This window comes from Dendrobates tinctorius, unplaced genomic scaffold, assembly GCF_039654945.1.
Source record: "Dendrobates tinctorius isolate UK_male_01 unplaced genomic scaffold, ASM3965494v1 ptg000196l, whole genome shotgun sequence".
Classification (NCBI taxonomy): domain Eukaryota; kingdom Metazoa; phylum Chordata; class Amphibia; order Anura; family Dendrobatidae; genus Dendrobates; species Dendrobates tinctorius.
Window position 1 is genome coordinate 19013745 of NW_027361863.1, and position 16510 is coordinate 19030254.

Consider the following 16510-nt stretch of genomic DNA (forward strand, 5'->3'; position numbering starts at 1 on the left):
CTCATTTTGGTGAATTTTCAAAAATTAGTTCTGAATGTCCTGGGGTGGAGATCGTCAGATTATTCAAAAACAGAAGGCAGACAGAAGTTTGGTGGGTCCCGGTTTTTTTAGATTCGGGATAAGGTTTAGCTGTCATCTAGGAATATTAAACTTAAAGTGTCTTCCGCTAAGTTGGGTCAAAAGTTTATTGATCCATATGAGATCCTTGAGGTGGTCAATCTGGTGGCATTCAAATTAAGGTACCCTCCATCCCCATCGTGTTCCATAAATCCATATTAAATGAGATTGTCCAGTTTCAGTTTAGGGCTGCTTGGCGTATGAGGTTCAGAGGGTTGTGGATTCTCGTAGGGCTCAAAATTCCCTCCAATACCACATCCACTGGAGGGAATACAGACCAGAGGAGAGATCCTGGGTCCCAGCTCGAGATGTGAAGGCCGAGCGGTTAATCAGGGCCTTCCATCTAAAATTCCCTGGGAATCTGTTGACTCCCCTAGAAGATGGGGTATTGTCATGATACCACCTATCAGTGTGTTTGGGATGCAGCTACTGAGGACTCAGCCATTCAACTGGTTTAGGGGCATGCTGAAGCTGTCAGTGCTTTGATTGACATCTCAGTGCTCAGGCTGGTATAGGGGCATGCAGAGCTATCAGTGTTTGAGAGCTCGGCCATCCAATCTGAGACTGGGAGGTGCTGCCTGTCTCCAGGTGTTCATTGTCCCATGTGATTGTTCTGCTATTTAGCTGGGATGTTAGCTGCAAGTACATCTGGCAGAGGTCTGGGAGTAAGTGTGGTTTGTCTCTGTGCCTTGTGCTCCATTTGCTGATCTTTCATTGCCTGACCTTGGTCCTCGTTCTGACATCCTGTTTAACCCCTTTGTTCTGATCCGCTACCTTCCTAGTAGCTTGACTTTGGACCTTTACCAGACTATGCCTTTGTCTTTTCCCTTCCTGACTTTTGACCTCAGACTTCTAGAATATCCTGACTCACGGCTTGTCAATGAGAAGTGAATCAGTGTCACAATTGCTCATTTTGCCCTTCTACCCAATTAATTCTTCTCTCTGCTCAATGTAGAAACATTAAGCCTCTTTTTCCTGCTTGAGTCATTCCCCTCTTCAACTAATGACTCAGATGCTCTGCTCCTTGACCCTACCAAGCACTTTTGAAGTGATGACTCACGAAGAGAAAAATACTTTCCGTTTCTACACAAAACTTGGAAGAATTCAGCTATTCTATTTTTATGTAATATCAAAGACCTAGAAGAAGACTGGACTGTCAAATATGGAGATTTTCCTTAAAACGATTTTCAAATTCAACGCGTTTCGAAGTCACGCAGCAGGTGAAGCTTGGAATGTTTTAGATGCGTTTATTTTAATTTTTAAAAGGTGTTTTTTATATATATATATACATACATACATTACATACACACACGTTCCAAGCTTGACCTGTTACCCGTTAGGTTTTCAAAGTCAACGCATTTCAAAGTCACGCAGGACCTCTTCCTCAAGACAAAACCTATTTGTACAGGAAGCGTTTTAAGAAAAATCTCCATATCCGGCAGTCTTTATCAGCAGCGCGGGTACAGACATATTACACCTGGATCTACTATTCTCCTCGGTCTTTGGACCCGTGTCCTACAGCAGCTGATTGAGGGCTCATACTCATTTGTGAGACACTCGCATGATTCTCTCGCATGAAAACTTGGCACAGCCGCCAATGTGGCACCCCCAGGAGTATGGTCGCCACAATGGCATTGCCTTCCTCCAGGGAGGGTGATGTCATGCTTGGAAGCAAGGAAGGGTCTATCTAACAGTTAATCATTTACATGCAACACGTTCCCACTCCAGGCCAGCAGAGGGAGCTCTGAACCAGAATTGGGGGAGGAGCGCACTCTGAGGGCCAGGAAGAGAGATAGTTAGTGTGAGGAGGGCAACATGTGTAGACGCGTGGAGAGAAGCTGGATGTTGAGCTGAGGATAGAGAGCTCCCTCCCAGTGATAGCGCCTGATCTGGAGCCTGGTCTCCACGGTTGTAAGGATACTGAAGGTCCTGCAACAGAAACCAGAGGAATAGGAAGCTGTAAATGCTCTATTCCCAACTAAGACTCGGCGGCACAACAGCGACTGGCAAGCCAAGAGAGATAGAGGGCTACAGCTGTCTGCCATACTAGGTAGTTCTAAGAGAAGATAAGAAAGAGGAATGTCAGTGTAACACTGTATTGCATGAACCTCTAGCCAGCGCTAGGAAGGAGACTACACAACCCATATGATAGAGAGATCCCTGAGTTGCTTCCAGGCTAGCCTGCTCCTGTGCCATCTGTAACCAGGACCCTGGACTGCGTTTGCCAAGTAAAGGTAAAGAAACTGCACCCTGTTGTGTCCTTGCCTCCTTCCTGCAACATCCTCAGCACTGCTACATCTCTGTGCCAAACACTGCACCTTCTTCCTAACCCTTTATCTACACTGCCCTGGGACTACAGCCCTGCCTGTGGAGGGCTACAACATCATAGCTGCACTACACCATCAGTCCCAGAGGATCTGTCTGCAGCGTCGGCTTAACATCTTCCTTGCCGAACACCACAGGTAGCGTCACGAATCACTTATAAACTTTATTCCCAACTCAACCCCTTTTACATGGGCGCCCAGGGCCATGGACCGGGTCACCGCTGCTGTGACAATCCCCTCTGAAAGACCGGCCCGGTACCGAGTACCCCACAGCCCTTGGGAGGGCGACCCACCAGCACTGGGACGGGAGCATGCGGCTGCATAGAAATACATATAGCCGCACACTCCGGTCCCAGTGCCGGCGGCAGTGTCAGGTTTTCATGTGAGAGACTCACACGAGAATCGTGTGAGTCTCTCGCAAGTGAGTATGAGCCCTTATATGTAGTACATGTTGCAAACCTGCAACTACATCAGATGAGCGTAATATTCCCCCTTTATTCAACATCTGTTTATCAGTTAGGACCCTATTTTGCTGTGTTGCTCTCCAGTTTTCTCGACTACATTATATTTAGTAATCACTTACTGGGGATTGTTTGGGGTGGTTGTTCTCTAGCATTTTAGAGCTGAGGCTTTAATCTTTTATTTTGTCTTTTAAATGTTTTTCAGTATGCTAAAAGCTTCTTTTCTTGAAAAAGACTTTACAAACTTTATTACATTTTTTATTAAGAAAATATATAATTTGTTAGTGCCATTAATTCTGTAATTCCCATATGGTAGGAAGACAGAGGAAACATGAATGCGTCATATTTTATCCTATACAAAGTAGTCCTTAGGTATTGCTGTACAACTTTATCACAAGGAAATGTCTTTATCACATCACTGCTTCCTCAAGGTTCAGGAAGGCATAGTTAGAAACTATATAATACTGAGTCTTCTGGGACAACGACCCATTTCTTAAAACTTTATGTCCCATGTTTCGCAGTCCCTTTATACAAATATAGCTACAAATACTTATAGAAAGCCAACAAAAGTTTTCTGGTTAAGAACAGACTAACTCATTGAAATATTTTTTTTTCTTTCTGAGAAAAAAAAAATTTCACTTTGTCTGCACCGTTGCTGCTTTTTTATCAAACATGGTATATTTCTTCCTCAGTTTCACTACTGGCATATTGTGGTACCGGCGCTTGTAGTTTTTGTATAGGAACTGATCTCAATATCTGCCACCCACGACTGCTACCTTTCCGTATTACTGATGCCACATTTTCACCAGGCAATTCCCTTCTTTGCGGTTCAACATATTCTTGTGGCAACTCAAGACAGGTCTTGTGTATACCGGTTGTGTCACCATGTAATTGTCCATGTTGAGTTTCTGACATCCTTGGTAGCTCATGTGAATCCACCTCTGTGATGTTCTGGGTGGGGAAATTGGAATTTTTGTTTGAGAACAAAGTTCTGTCTTCTGAATTGGGGATATTGTGGACTTGTTCATCAAGGTGGTCTTCAGGTTCTTGGAATGCTTCAACATAACGGTGGATCTTCTCTTGAATTAGGTCATTCCTCACCACCATGCTGGAATACAAAGAGAAATTAATTCTATGGAATTGCTTGAAACAGATTTATTGCCCAAATGATGACATGGTTTAGCAACAGACCTTGTTCTGCAATATTCAATTTTTACCCAAATATCCATTAAATTGATAATCCTTTGCCTTCAAATTAGGTATTATTGACTTGAACTTACCGGAGATACCATCGATCCCCCAAGCCATACTCCATGCCACACACTCCAGTTCGTGGTTGAAGACATCGAGGGAGCTTCCTTTCTAACATAACAGTGGTAGCAGCTACCTGTGGTAGCAGAAGAAAGGCAGGTGATGAAGTAATATTCCACAACCACAAGTCAATCGAACAAGAGCCCAATTTACACAAGATGACCTGAGCACGACAGGATTCACGAGATTCATCTGAAATTTAATCTTGTGCAAAATGTCTAATAGTAGATTGGGTTGATTTTTTTTAATATATATTCCATGATAATATAATTTGTCCATGTGTGCAATGAAGTTAGCAGATTTTATGAGACTGGGTTTGCTGATGATACGTAGATCCCATTGGAAGACTGCCCATTTCCAGCGCCAGAGCATCTTTATTTTTTAGAGGCCCCTTGTTAGATAAATTTACAAATATCACAGTAAGTGACAAATGCTTTTCTCCTCTTGATTTTGAGAGGGTTTGTCTGGTGAGGTAGAAGTGGTTTAGATAGCATTATGGCAGGTTCTCTCAAGTCGGTGACATGGTGTAGGAACTGGATGCCAGACTCCGTTCACCAGCTATGCTAACCTCCAATATCTGCCACAATGGAAAAGATGCTGGCTAAGCTACTAATAAAAGCAGCCCGACAGGTAGCCATATATTATATCACTGACATACAGAGGGGTGGAGAATGTCCAAATGAACCAAACCCAACAAGGAGGCAGGCATGCCAGGGAATTAGAGGGGTGCAAAACTTTGAACTTACTGATGTACTTTAACTGTAAGTGTCACTGTTTGGACAGTTATACAGCCATCCTACAAAATGCTAAGATGTCACCGTTTTCCCCTAGAAAAATATTTTTCAAAACATGCAAATCCCCCAAACTTTTGAAGTTACTATACCTGAGCTCTCCACAGCTCGTCCCTGTCCTGCGTCACCCTCCAGTGAGTGTCCCCCATCATGGCTATGAGAAGGTTTAACATGAGGATATTGGCAATGATGGTGAAGGAAAAATACACAACGTGGAATATATAGGGAAGGTCAACATCATAGTTTGTTGGAGAGTTGATGACATTGAGGAAAAGTTCAAAGGTACTGAACAGGGACATAGGGTAGTTGTAGAATTCTCCAAGCTGGGAGGAGTCCTCGGTCTGGAAGATGATGTAAAAAGCTGCAGAAAGGATTGCAAAATTCTATTGTAAAGCAACTATTTTTTTTAAAAACATTTAAAACATTTTTTACTTTTTTTTTTAATGAATGCCTTTTTGGTCTGTACCATGATTGCAAAAGATGTCAGTAAAATGTTACTTACTGGTAGCATATCCAAAAATGACCACAATCATCAGCCAGCAGAACCGAAGCAAGTCCCCAAAAATCATCTGGACAATGACAAGTATTGTAAATTTTCTTAACATTTTACTATTTTTAATGATGACATGCACCAATTGAATTTGTGCCAAATCTAGACAACCTTCACGTGTCCATTCACAGACAGTTTGCAGACTTAGTGACAATTATTAGTGATGTCTTAAAAAGGCAAAGGGTTTTTCTTCTGTGACTACTCAGTCTATGGATCTGAAGGCGACATTATGGTGAGACTTGCATCATGAAATCGGCCTACCTTATGAATCATTATGGTAAATGGTCCAAGTATCTTAAAGCCACGCGCAAAATACATGACGTAGAACCAGCCCAGGACTAGCAGCATAGACATCGGGATGACCTCTCCATCGGTGTTGGTAAGTCTCATAATCAGTACTACCAGTACCAGACATGGGAAGGAAATGCTGGGGGGGGGGGGGGGGGACACACAATACATTAGGAATTAAATGGATATGTATAAAGTTGAAAATCTATATGAGACCTCACTTTCTAATGGTGCATACTCTAGTACAGTTGCCAGAAATATAAAGAAAAATATCCTGCACTCATAGGTGAAATAGCAATCTTTAGCTTTATAACTTCAGAAAAACTTAAAAATCCAAGACTGGTCAAGACTTCAAAACAGCCAACAACAACTCCTACATGTTTTGAACACAGCAAGAACCAGTGGCGTAACTTTAGTCCCATGAGCCCTGATACAAAATTTGTACCTGGACGCCCACCTGCATGTTGGTCACATGTAATAGTTCTCTGTAGCATTCTAGATCACTTAAAGACATACGTGTTGCCCCCTATGTAACGTACCCAGTCATGGCTCCTCCTTGTAATCTCCTCCATCCTGGGTCCCATACTATAACGTTTTCCCCATCCCGATTCAATGGCCCCCCATCCTGGGTAGAGATGAGTGTATATGTTCCAAAACGAACACCGAATCCGCCATATCCGTGCCAAATTTATGTTTCATGATAGTTTCTGAACATTCACTCATTTCTACTCGTCAGTGTTTCACAAATATTGTATTTGCCATTGTATTGCGTAATTCAAACCCAATATTGAAAATTCGCTCAACTCTAATCCTGGGCCCATTCTTTTCTTCTCCAGCACATGCTTTTAGAAATAAAACCGTTCTAAAACACCTTCATCCACTTCCACTCTGCGTACCGTCCTCTTCTGTAGCCAGTTCAGGAATCGGCAGCTGACTTCAGAGTGCAAGCGACGGGCAGCATATAACGTCATGGCCATGAGCCTCTCGTCACTGGCAAGCAGACATGAGCTCCTGCCTTCTGATCAGCCAGCAGTGAGTATTGCTACACAGGGAGACCATCTCTGCATGACAAACTTTTGTATGAAGAAAAAGCTAGAGATTGCTTTCATACCACCTACGAGTGCAGGATACATTTGCCAACGTAGTTCTTACTTGAGTGATGGCAAGAGCAGTGAGTGTCGAGAGGAGCCGAATTTTTTATTTTTTTTTTTCAACCTATGCTCATTATGCTCTGCAGCGGCACGAGGGCCCGATAAATTGAAAGCCATCACCGTCAACTTAAAAGTAGATTCTAACTATGAATTAGTTTGCATGTAAGGGCGTGAACTAAAACTTTATAGCTCACGATTATCGGTAGGTCGTTAGAGGAATAATGGGCTTTATAATTGAAGGAGATAAAAGGAAGCCTCTGGAAGAGATCCCGGACTCCCGTAGTATAGCAAGTAACATTACTTTCCCCATCCAAGATGAAACAACTTTAATACTTTATTTTTACATACATGAGCCAAAGACTAGATAGAGAAATCTGTGATACCATTATGCTTCTTACATAATAAGGGTAAATGGTCCTCCTTGTATGGCTTGGGTCAGATATGTTGCTTCTCGAATTTGAAAAAGGTCTGGGATCTACGGAGATATTTTTTTTTTTAGAATTAACTACATTGTTTAAGTGGTGATGCACAAATTACAATGCAGAATGGTATTAGTGGACTATGTAACTTAGTCCAGTCATTACCTTTATTAATAAGATTAGAAATGCCCCTACGACACTAATCATTTCTCCCGCCAGGCGTAGGTAATCTTCAGATGTGACATACGCTTCCTAGAATTAAAGAAAAAAAAAAAACATGCATTAGTGACGCGAGGTTGAAACAACTACTTTCTTCACATGTGAACAGTCTTACCTGTATTCTATTATGACTGGATTAGTTAAAAAAAACTATATGGTTATACTAATATTTGTCACTGTTTTGCAGCACTATTAGGCTGAAATTTCTGTGCTATCCTCTGGTTAATTTCTTCATGGAACAGAATACTGAAAGCACCACCAATGGTCCACTGGCCTCAATATTTGCCCATATAGAAATAGGTTATGAATTGAAACGGGACCTGCAGGGATAATCTTACGATTCGAGTGTATTAACACGCCCCCAATTCACTTGCAGGCTAATTTGGATGTAGCTTCAAAGTTCAATTGCTCAACTATGGCAAATTAATACCCATCTTGGAGGAATTTTTTTTTTTAATTGTTATTCTACACCCTATGCATCCATAGCACCGGTTTGATTAGAAAAATATAGTTTTGACAAGTTCCCTTTAAACACTTATTGGGGACATTACACCACAGTGTTTTTTATGTAGGTACAATATAGCAATGTAATTAAACCACATTTTTGGGACCATTTTCTGCTTCTCTTCTTCTAGGAATAGAAAAAGGGGAGACACAACTTGTCCAATGGGCCTTAACAGATTTGTTTTTGCCCCAACAAGTTATCAAAGGTCACAAGTTAAACCAAAATATGTAGTTGACCGGTAGAGAATATACGGCAATAGATATCTGGTCATACTAACTATACTGCTTATAGCCTTGGTAGGTGGTACGGTTTAGCAAAATCAGTTATAATATTTTAAATTGTTGAAATACTTGCGAGATATTTTGTTGCATCATTTTCTTTTATTTTTGGTTTATGTTGTAATATTTCGGCGAATCTGTTATTCAGCCAGACACTTATAGGAATATGGGTTGGCCCAAAGTCCCCAAATATATGGATTTTTGTTAACATTACCACCCCAAAAGAAAAGGTAAAAGTGACACCTCTAACAATGAAAGGGGCTCCCTCATAGCAAAGTGGATGAAAGTTATTATAGAACGTTACAACCAAAGCTCAAAGAATAAGAAGTGGACAGATCAACCCAGTAACCATTTGTTTTTTTTGTGTATTGAAGCAGATACAAAAGTAGGGTCATCGGTGACAAAAATTAAACATTTGATTGTCACCTATATGACCAAGACATGACGGGGAACATATTAAAAATATTGAATGTTCACCAACTTCGTTTTGTATTTAGTTTTTCTCCACATAGAAAAAGAACCCCCCACAAAAATCGAAAAATTTCTAGTAAACGAGTCTGTGGAAAACATTAAATGCCATTGTGTTGCGAGGAAAAAAAAAAATCAACTAAGAAATGGTCGGACTAGGAGAACTCAAGGCGTTTATTTATGGATGTTTCACGATATTTAGGGGGAAATACTCTGCAAGAGTTATGACAACATATTTATGAGAAGTGGCAATGAGACAGCACATAATGGTGCACTACCTATGTTTTTTACATGGCCAAAGATGCACTTAAAGTCTGTCATTACTAAATCAAAAAAAAAGAAAGAAAAAAAAAAAAAGAATCTGCATTTTCTTCTTTTGCTGCCAACAGTCAACTTGTCAATAACCAAGGAACTTATCTATAAAAATATTTACATGCGACTAGCACTTTAGTCACAAACTCAACAACCCCAATGATCTTCTCTCCTGCAGGATCATTAGGCTTGTTGAGTTTCTTATGACTTCAGTGCTAGTATTGTGATCGGGACCTCACCACTGAGTCTGAGAAACAACCAGAACTGGTAGCTTTTCATTTACTGCTTTCTTGTCATGTCAGACATAATTATACAATAAGACATTTTTCCCAGAATGTAAATTCTAAATTCAATTATAAATCTTTTACTTTACTTATTTCATAAGGATTTAGAGTCGTCCGGTATTTCTGTTCCATTCACATTCAAAGCAAAATGGGAAAAGGGAAAATAAAAAAAAAAAAAAAATGGCAGGTTTCTAGTTGGAGTTACAATCTTAGAAAAAAATATATTACGACAGTGTGTAAATATATGCAAGATTCTCACATTTAGGGGCTTCTGCACCAGAATTGTGATGTCCCTAGGATCAGTACTGTTGTCTGGTCTTGGTTTAAGAGGTCGGTATGCACAGCTTAGAGACACAACGGTCATGTACAGAATGTAAACAGAAGCCAAGGTCCAGAAATACGGACGTCCGAACCTCTGCCACTTTGTGCTGACCAGCTCCTTTACTGGAGTTAGGTCCAATATCTTTCGTGCCTGGAAACAAAAGGAAATTTTCATGAAAAATATGTAATAATCAGATAATCAATTATGAAGCATCTTTGAGTCTCGTTGCATCATTCATTTATTACTTAAAAAAGGGACTGTTGGCACAGGATGGCTATTCAGACTAAAGTACCACTGCTTGGTGCTTCACGGCGTTGCCAAACACTTTCATATATCTTTACAACTACTTATTTTCCCCTCAACCTCAAGGCACCATAATACACTTTAATATATAGATTACATTATATTATATACACACACCTCTTTTTGTCCCCCAGAAATCACCAAATCCAGTACAGAGTGAGGATCTTCCCACGTGTCAATCTCAGTCAGGTCATAGAGATAGGAGCTAATGTCACCATACGTCCACTGAGTGTGTCTTCTCTTTAGTACCAAGTGCTGGAACATCTGAAAAAAAATATTGAAAGGCAGAGAAAATGAATGTATTGTGTAAAAGTGGAATAGGCAAGTGAAAATCCAAGTCATTCTAGAGTGTCCAATATGGCAATTTGGAAATTGCCTAAAATACTTATATTTATATAAGTAGAATAAGTTATAACTTCTATTTGTATGCCAACTGCATGTGTTTTATTCTGCATACATACCACAGTGTTACCTTCCACAGCTGCCATTTTTAATGGGGTAAGATTATCCTTATTGTATATTTCCTCAAGCCCTGGACCACACTTCTCCTGGTGATGGCTCACAATAAGGTCATACATCTGACAGGCAGACATCTTATTTGGCTGTAATGTCAGGATGTGGAGGATGGTATTACCTGGAGCGAGTGTGAGAATAGATGAAAATGGTGCCAACCCTAAAACTTAAATGTTTGATTGTAGCCAAGAAAAAGTATATTGGCAAAGGAATTTTTCCTGTGCAATAAATGCAGAAAATACAGTCCATGAAACCGTATCAATGACATTTAATTTAGCAGCCAAATGATATTCCAAACTAATGAGGGGGTGGAGAACCCAAAACAGCTGTCAGATTTCAGGCTTGGTTAATAGCGTGCTAACCTTGAAAGATTGCACTCGAAGTATTCTTATTGGGAGGGAGACAATTTTCCATGAAACATTACTAAAACTTAGGTGAACTTAAGGTGAGAAGACCTCAACCTAAAGTTATTTGAAGGGTTACTTAATCATCCAGAGAAACCATGCTACACATCTATGAAGGAAAGGACCCAAAAACTTGTCTTAAGACGCACGCTTGGCTTAATAGTCATGTTACAAGGCTCAGTAAAGGGTTGGAAATTGAAATTATTTTGGCTCCCATTGGTGGCACTAACAAGTGGTCAGTTTTTCTGGGAGATAGACAATTCCACCCACAATCCAGCACCCCAAAATAAAATCATTGCCAATAATGCTCCATAAATAGATTGGCTCTCCTTAAGAAGGCATCCACACACACACTAAATGTAGGCTTGTGTCTTTGTGTAAATTACTCACCGTGGGAATCTTTGGCATTAGCATCAGCTCCTTGTAGCAATATCAGTTGTACCAGCTCTACATTACCCACACATGCAGCAAATGAAAGAATGTGCTCTCCTGAAATGAGAAAAGAAGTTGCATCGTACATCAGACCAGACCTAAGAGGTTTTGTACGAGACCCGTCTCTACTTTGGAGGACTCAAGCTGTGCACGTAGACAGTGTGTGTTTGTGTAAGAGAAACGTCTGGCTGTCCATAGATGGGGAAGTAACAAGATGGATGACCAGCGATGACCTGAAACCTCTTGTATTAAAAAAAAGAGTTAAGTGTGTTTAAATTACCAAAATTTAAAGAGCTTGTCTGGAGGATAAAAATATTTTAAAGTGTGCCAACTGGTTAAAATATAAGAAGCAAAATTCATCATCAATACCAATCACCCACATCCCCCCATTCCAATTCTTTCCGATCTGTTCTTCTTGATCTCATCTAGACACCCTGGAAATGGCCAGAATGAAAGCTCAGCAAATCCATGACCACAGGGATGACCTGGATTAGTGCTAGGCTGATGAGCCACTTATTGACACTTCTAGTGTGTGAAGATGGATCAGATAGGCACCTGAGGAAGTGCTGGGTGAAGGGGGATCGGCAAGGAGGAGTATAGTTTTTGTTTTTTATTTTTTAGGCCCTTTTGAAATGGTTTTTGGGAAAAGTAAAAGCAAATGGAATAGAAGTATTTCTTATAGTGCATGTAGTTTGGGATTTTAAATCTAGTGTTCTAGGTTTACAGCTCCTATGCGGATCAATGTGTTTCAACAACAACATGTAGTCTTACCCTGCTGTCGTACTCCATTCCATTTACCCCTCACTTTTTGCTAACATTCATTTAACAAGTGGGGATAAATGGTATGAACTAATGATACTTAAAATAGTAGAATATTTTTTCAGTAGGTAATAAGTAGTTTCTTGACAAGTGAGGCCGGTTTCACATTCGCGCTTTTGAGCGAAGCAACGGCCTGCGAACGTCCGCCGCTAAGCCCCACCCCCTGCCCCGCCTCCACCGGTATCTCCGCCCACCGGCGCATGACGCTGCATGCGCCCCCTATCTTTATCACAAGGGGCGCAGGCCGTGCGCAGTCTGCGCACAGTCTGCGTTTGGCGGCGCATGCGCCTTTTTGACGGTGCGCCGACGCAACCAAACTGCAGCAGGTTGCGTTTGGCGGAGGTCGGCGCACCGTCAAAAGGATGCATGCGCCGCCAAACGCAGACTGTGCGCAGACTGCGCACGGCCTGCGCCCCCTGTGATAAAGATAGGGGACGCAGGGCGCATGCAGCGTCATGCGCCGGTGGGCGGAGATACCGGTGGAGGCGGGGCAGGGGGCGGGGCTTAGCGGCGGCCGTGCGCAGGCCGTCGCTGCGCTCAAAAGCACGAATGTGAAACCGGCCTTATTGAACAGTTACTCACCATAATAGAAGGAATTGGGCTTGAGTTGGAAATAAGTGCCGACTGCCCGGGGAGTGCTCACATTGGCTCTATTTTTAATCAGCTCCTGAACAATTTCCACATTCTGCCTCATGACAGCGAGATGCAAGGCTGTCTGACCTTTCAGAAAAAGTACAAGAACGTTGTGTCAGTGAATTAATGTCAAAATGATTGCAGGTAAATATCTAGTATACAAGCTAAAATACTGCTTAACGTAAGCTGAGGAGCATCTACAAGTGACAATTGGAAGGAAAATTGAAAATTTCATAATGCATCTTACAGGGATATATGCAGGGGTGTAACTAATAAGGGGAGAGGTTGCATTCATAGCTGGGCCATGAAGCCTAGGGAGGCCCACAAGGTTTCTTTGGCCATATGAGAAGATCAATACTTTAAAAAAAAAAAAAAAAAATGTCACCCAACTTCCTGCAGAAGGACAAAGACCAACCTCCCACTTCCTGTAGAGTGACAAAGACCCACCTTCTGCAATCCATATTGACTGCTTTGCTGCTAGAGGTGGATTACACTATACAACAGGCAGTGAACAGCAATTTAGACAAAAGCGGAGCACCTAATGGCCGTAACTTTGAAGTAATTTGCTAGAGGCAAAACGGCATACATTTTGTATATAAAGTGTACTGTAGATAGTCTTATATGATAGGTAATGTGAAAAATAGATAAAAGTTATCTGAAACTACAGTGGCCATTTAAATATTGATGGTCCATATGTCCTGGGATTAGAGCGTTCGTAATGTAATAAATTTTTACAACTGATAAAAGGGATATGAACCATCAGTAGCAATGGATTAGGCCGGTTTCACATTTGCGTTTCAGGGTGCAGCGACGGCCGCCGCTAAGCCCCGCCCCCTGCCGCACCTCCGCCGGTAGCTCCGCCTCCGGGCGCATGACGCTGCATGCGTCCCCTATCTTTATCACTGAGGATCCAGGCCGTGCACAGTATGCGTTTGGCGGCGCCTGCGTCCTTTTGACGGTGCGCCGAGCGCAACCAAATTGCAACAGGTTGCGTTTGGCGCACCGTCAAAAGGATGCAGGTGCCGCCAAAATGCATACTGCGCACGGCCTGCGTCCTCAGTGATAAAGATAGGGGACGCATGGCGCATGCAGCATCATGCACCCAGAGGCGGAGCTACCGGCGGAGGCATGGCAGGGGGCAGGGCTTAGCAGCGTCTGTGCGCAGGCCGTCACTGCGCCCTGAAACGCAAATGTGAAACCGGCCTTACATGTTCTACTCGCTCTTATGTGGGTTACCGCTAAGAGTCCAAATGATATTCATGCATATTGTACTATCCCTTTTAGCCAAAGAGATTCCTGGATGATTAGCATGCTTTCTTGCTATTGGGATCTCCAGTGATCAACTATGAATTTCTCGCAGGGCCACCATAAAAGGTAAATAAGGCATTACAAGTCAAGTTCCTTTTGAAACTATTAATCAATTCCGTTTGAATTAATGTGGTTGCATTCTAAACATATAGACGTCATATGCAGCAAAACCACCTTATCATTGGGGTGTCTACGTAATGTGTTAGTGTATCAAGTCCTCCAGATGCTCCTTGTAGCCACTTTACGGTCTTGCTGGTTGAGGAGGTTCTAAATGGAAGACTTTCCTTTCTATAACACAGTTATGGAATAAGGCTAGTTTCACATTAGCAATTGGAGCATTAGCCTATGAAGCAGGTCTGCGCACCGTCAAAAAGACGCATGCAGTGGCAAAAGCATACCTGAGCACGGCATGCATACCCAATGCTAAAGATAGGGTATGCAGGCTGCATGCGTCCATAGGCGGAGCTGACTGGAGGAGGCACGGCGGGGGGGGAGCTTCACAGCGACCGTCCGCTGTGCCTCCAAATGCTAATGTGAAACTAGCCTAAGTTAGTACTTAGGAAATATTAGACAATTAGAATATGTTATTACGCACCTTTGTAAAGGTTGGAGGTCATGGGCATATTTATCAGGTCAGGAGCACGTTGAAGCAGAACTTTCACGGACTCCAAATTATCATGTAGCACGGCCACATGCAATGCGGTTTCACCAACGGATCCTAACGAAGAGTTTATCATTGTTAGACATAGAAGGTGGTACAAGTTATGGAGAGATCGAAGTTTAACAGTGCAGGCTTTATTAATGCCGAGAGCTAGATATTCCTGGTAGTCTACCAGCAGAGAAGGTTATACAAAGATACATTTACGTTAGATCATTTCGAAAATCTTTTTTATGGTGGATTTAAACATCGCTGTAATGAAAATGCAAAGAATAAAAAAAAAAAACAAATACAAAAACAAACCTTGAAAGTGTACTACAATTAGTCAAAAATGACAAAATGTAAAGGAAAGAAAAAACAGAATAAAAACCATGGAACATAACAAAATCTAAACAATCACTCAGCTGTGATGGACCTGAGGAGCCACCGGTTGGGAGCATCAGCATTTCTCAGACAGCAGATTCTGGACACACTGTCATTCGAGAGTAGCTCATCCTCTAATATCAGATCTTCCCTTATATACCCTAGTTGTCTACAGTTTCAAGAAAAACGCCAGTAGAAAAACAAAAAAAAAAAACCCAAATCATCAGATTCATGAAGTTTTGATCCCACATCTGATTATATTGATATTGTCATTTCCTTGTTATCTTGATAGGGGTGGAAACTAACCGGTCCTCTCTGGTTCAGCATAAGGTTGGGATTCAGACAGAGCTTCCTAGTCCTTTTAAACCAGCTGGTTCTCAAAACTGAGGAGAAGCAGATCTGAGACTAAGGAGGCTGCAGTGGCCATCTATGTTCTCACCTAAAGAGCATTCAACACTCAATACTTCAATACAAATATGCTGCCAAATTTATGTGTGGTGGTGTAAGGCAGGAGACCAGGCTGTGGGTACCTATGAGTCAATGGGTCTAAGACTGCCGAGGCAATGTCCAGTGAAGGGGCGTGGCAAGCATGGGGAAGAGGGAGAGTTAAGTGTGGGAAAAGACAGTTCCCGCTGTGGGAAGAGAGCAAGGACCGGCTTCGCACTGCGCAGTGAGTTGAAGAGCAGAGCAGATATCCAGGATGGGTTCAGTGAGGACTCCCAGGTACCAGTGAGCGCACAGAGAGACGGACACAGAGAAGCAGCGCGGTGCAGGTATTCAGGTACCCGTGGGTTTATCGAGGAACGAAATACCGTGGTGCGTGCATCCAGTCATCAGCGGGTGCGCGGGAGAGCACATGCCAAGCAAAGACTTGTGAAGAGCTTCACACTTTGGCTCTGCAGTTGAAGTGGACTAGAGGCTCAGCGGGCAAAACTGGAGAAGCCCGCTGCCACCAGAAGCGGGGACCGTGTGTTGGGCAGAGAAGCCCGAAGACGCAGTGTCGGCCTAAAGGACAGCAGAGTCACGATAAGATAAAATTGATAGAAAGACTTGCGTTGAACCACAATTACACTGTTCAATCTGTTTCCCCCCTTCGAGTTCATTATTGTTAATTAAACAGAACTCTTATTAACCCTTGCTCTGCGCCTTTGCGTTACTGCATCCATTTTTCTTGCTTTACAGTGGAATGAGATTGCTGCTGTGCCAAAAGGCACGATGAGCCGGTAAGAAATAAGGCATGGCTAATTCTGTATTTGGTAGGATGACGGCACTCTTAT

At 42.2% G+C, this 16510-nt stretch overlaps 1 protein-coding gene across 3 annotated transcripts in view; it reads right to left on the reverse strand.

Annotated features, from left to right (window-relative positions):
* Positions 1-3144: 3144 nt before the first annotated feature.
* Positions 3145-16510, reverse strand: part of LOC141056268 (transient receptor potential cation channel subfamily V member 6-like) — a 53264-nt gene continuing 39898 nt past the window's right edge. For all 3 annotated transcript variants that reach the window (XM_073553009.1, XM_073553008.1, XM_073553010.1), the window contains 13 exons: positions 14808-14930; positions 12854-12991; positions 11411-11509; positions 10565-10737; positions 10221-10367; positions 9738-9950; positions 7578-7664; positions 7392-7468; positions 5816-5981; positions 5507-5573; positions 5097-5365; positions 4183-4289; positions 3145-4010 (listed from right to left, as the gene is read on the reverse strand). In XM_073553009.1, coding sequence (XP_073409110.1) covers positions 3569-4010; positions 4183-4289; positions 5097-5365; positions 5507-5573; positions 5816-5981; positions 7392-7468; positions 7578-7664; positions 9738-9950; positions 10221-10367; positions 10565-10737; positions 11411-11509; positions 12854-12991; positions 14808-14930 — 2108 coding nt within the window. In that variant the 3' untranslated portion in view covers positions 3145-3568. The remainder of the gene's footprint in view (positions 4011-4182; positions 4290-5096; positions 5366-5506; positions 5574-5815; positions 5982-7391; positions 7469-7577; positions 7665-9737; positions 9951-10220; positions 10368-10564; positions 10738-11410; positions 11510-12853; positions 12992-14807; positions 14931-16510) is intronic.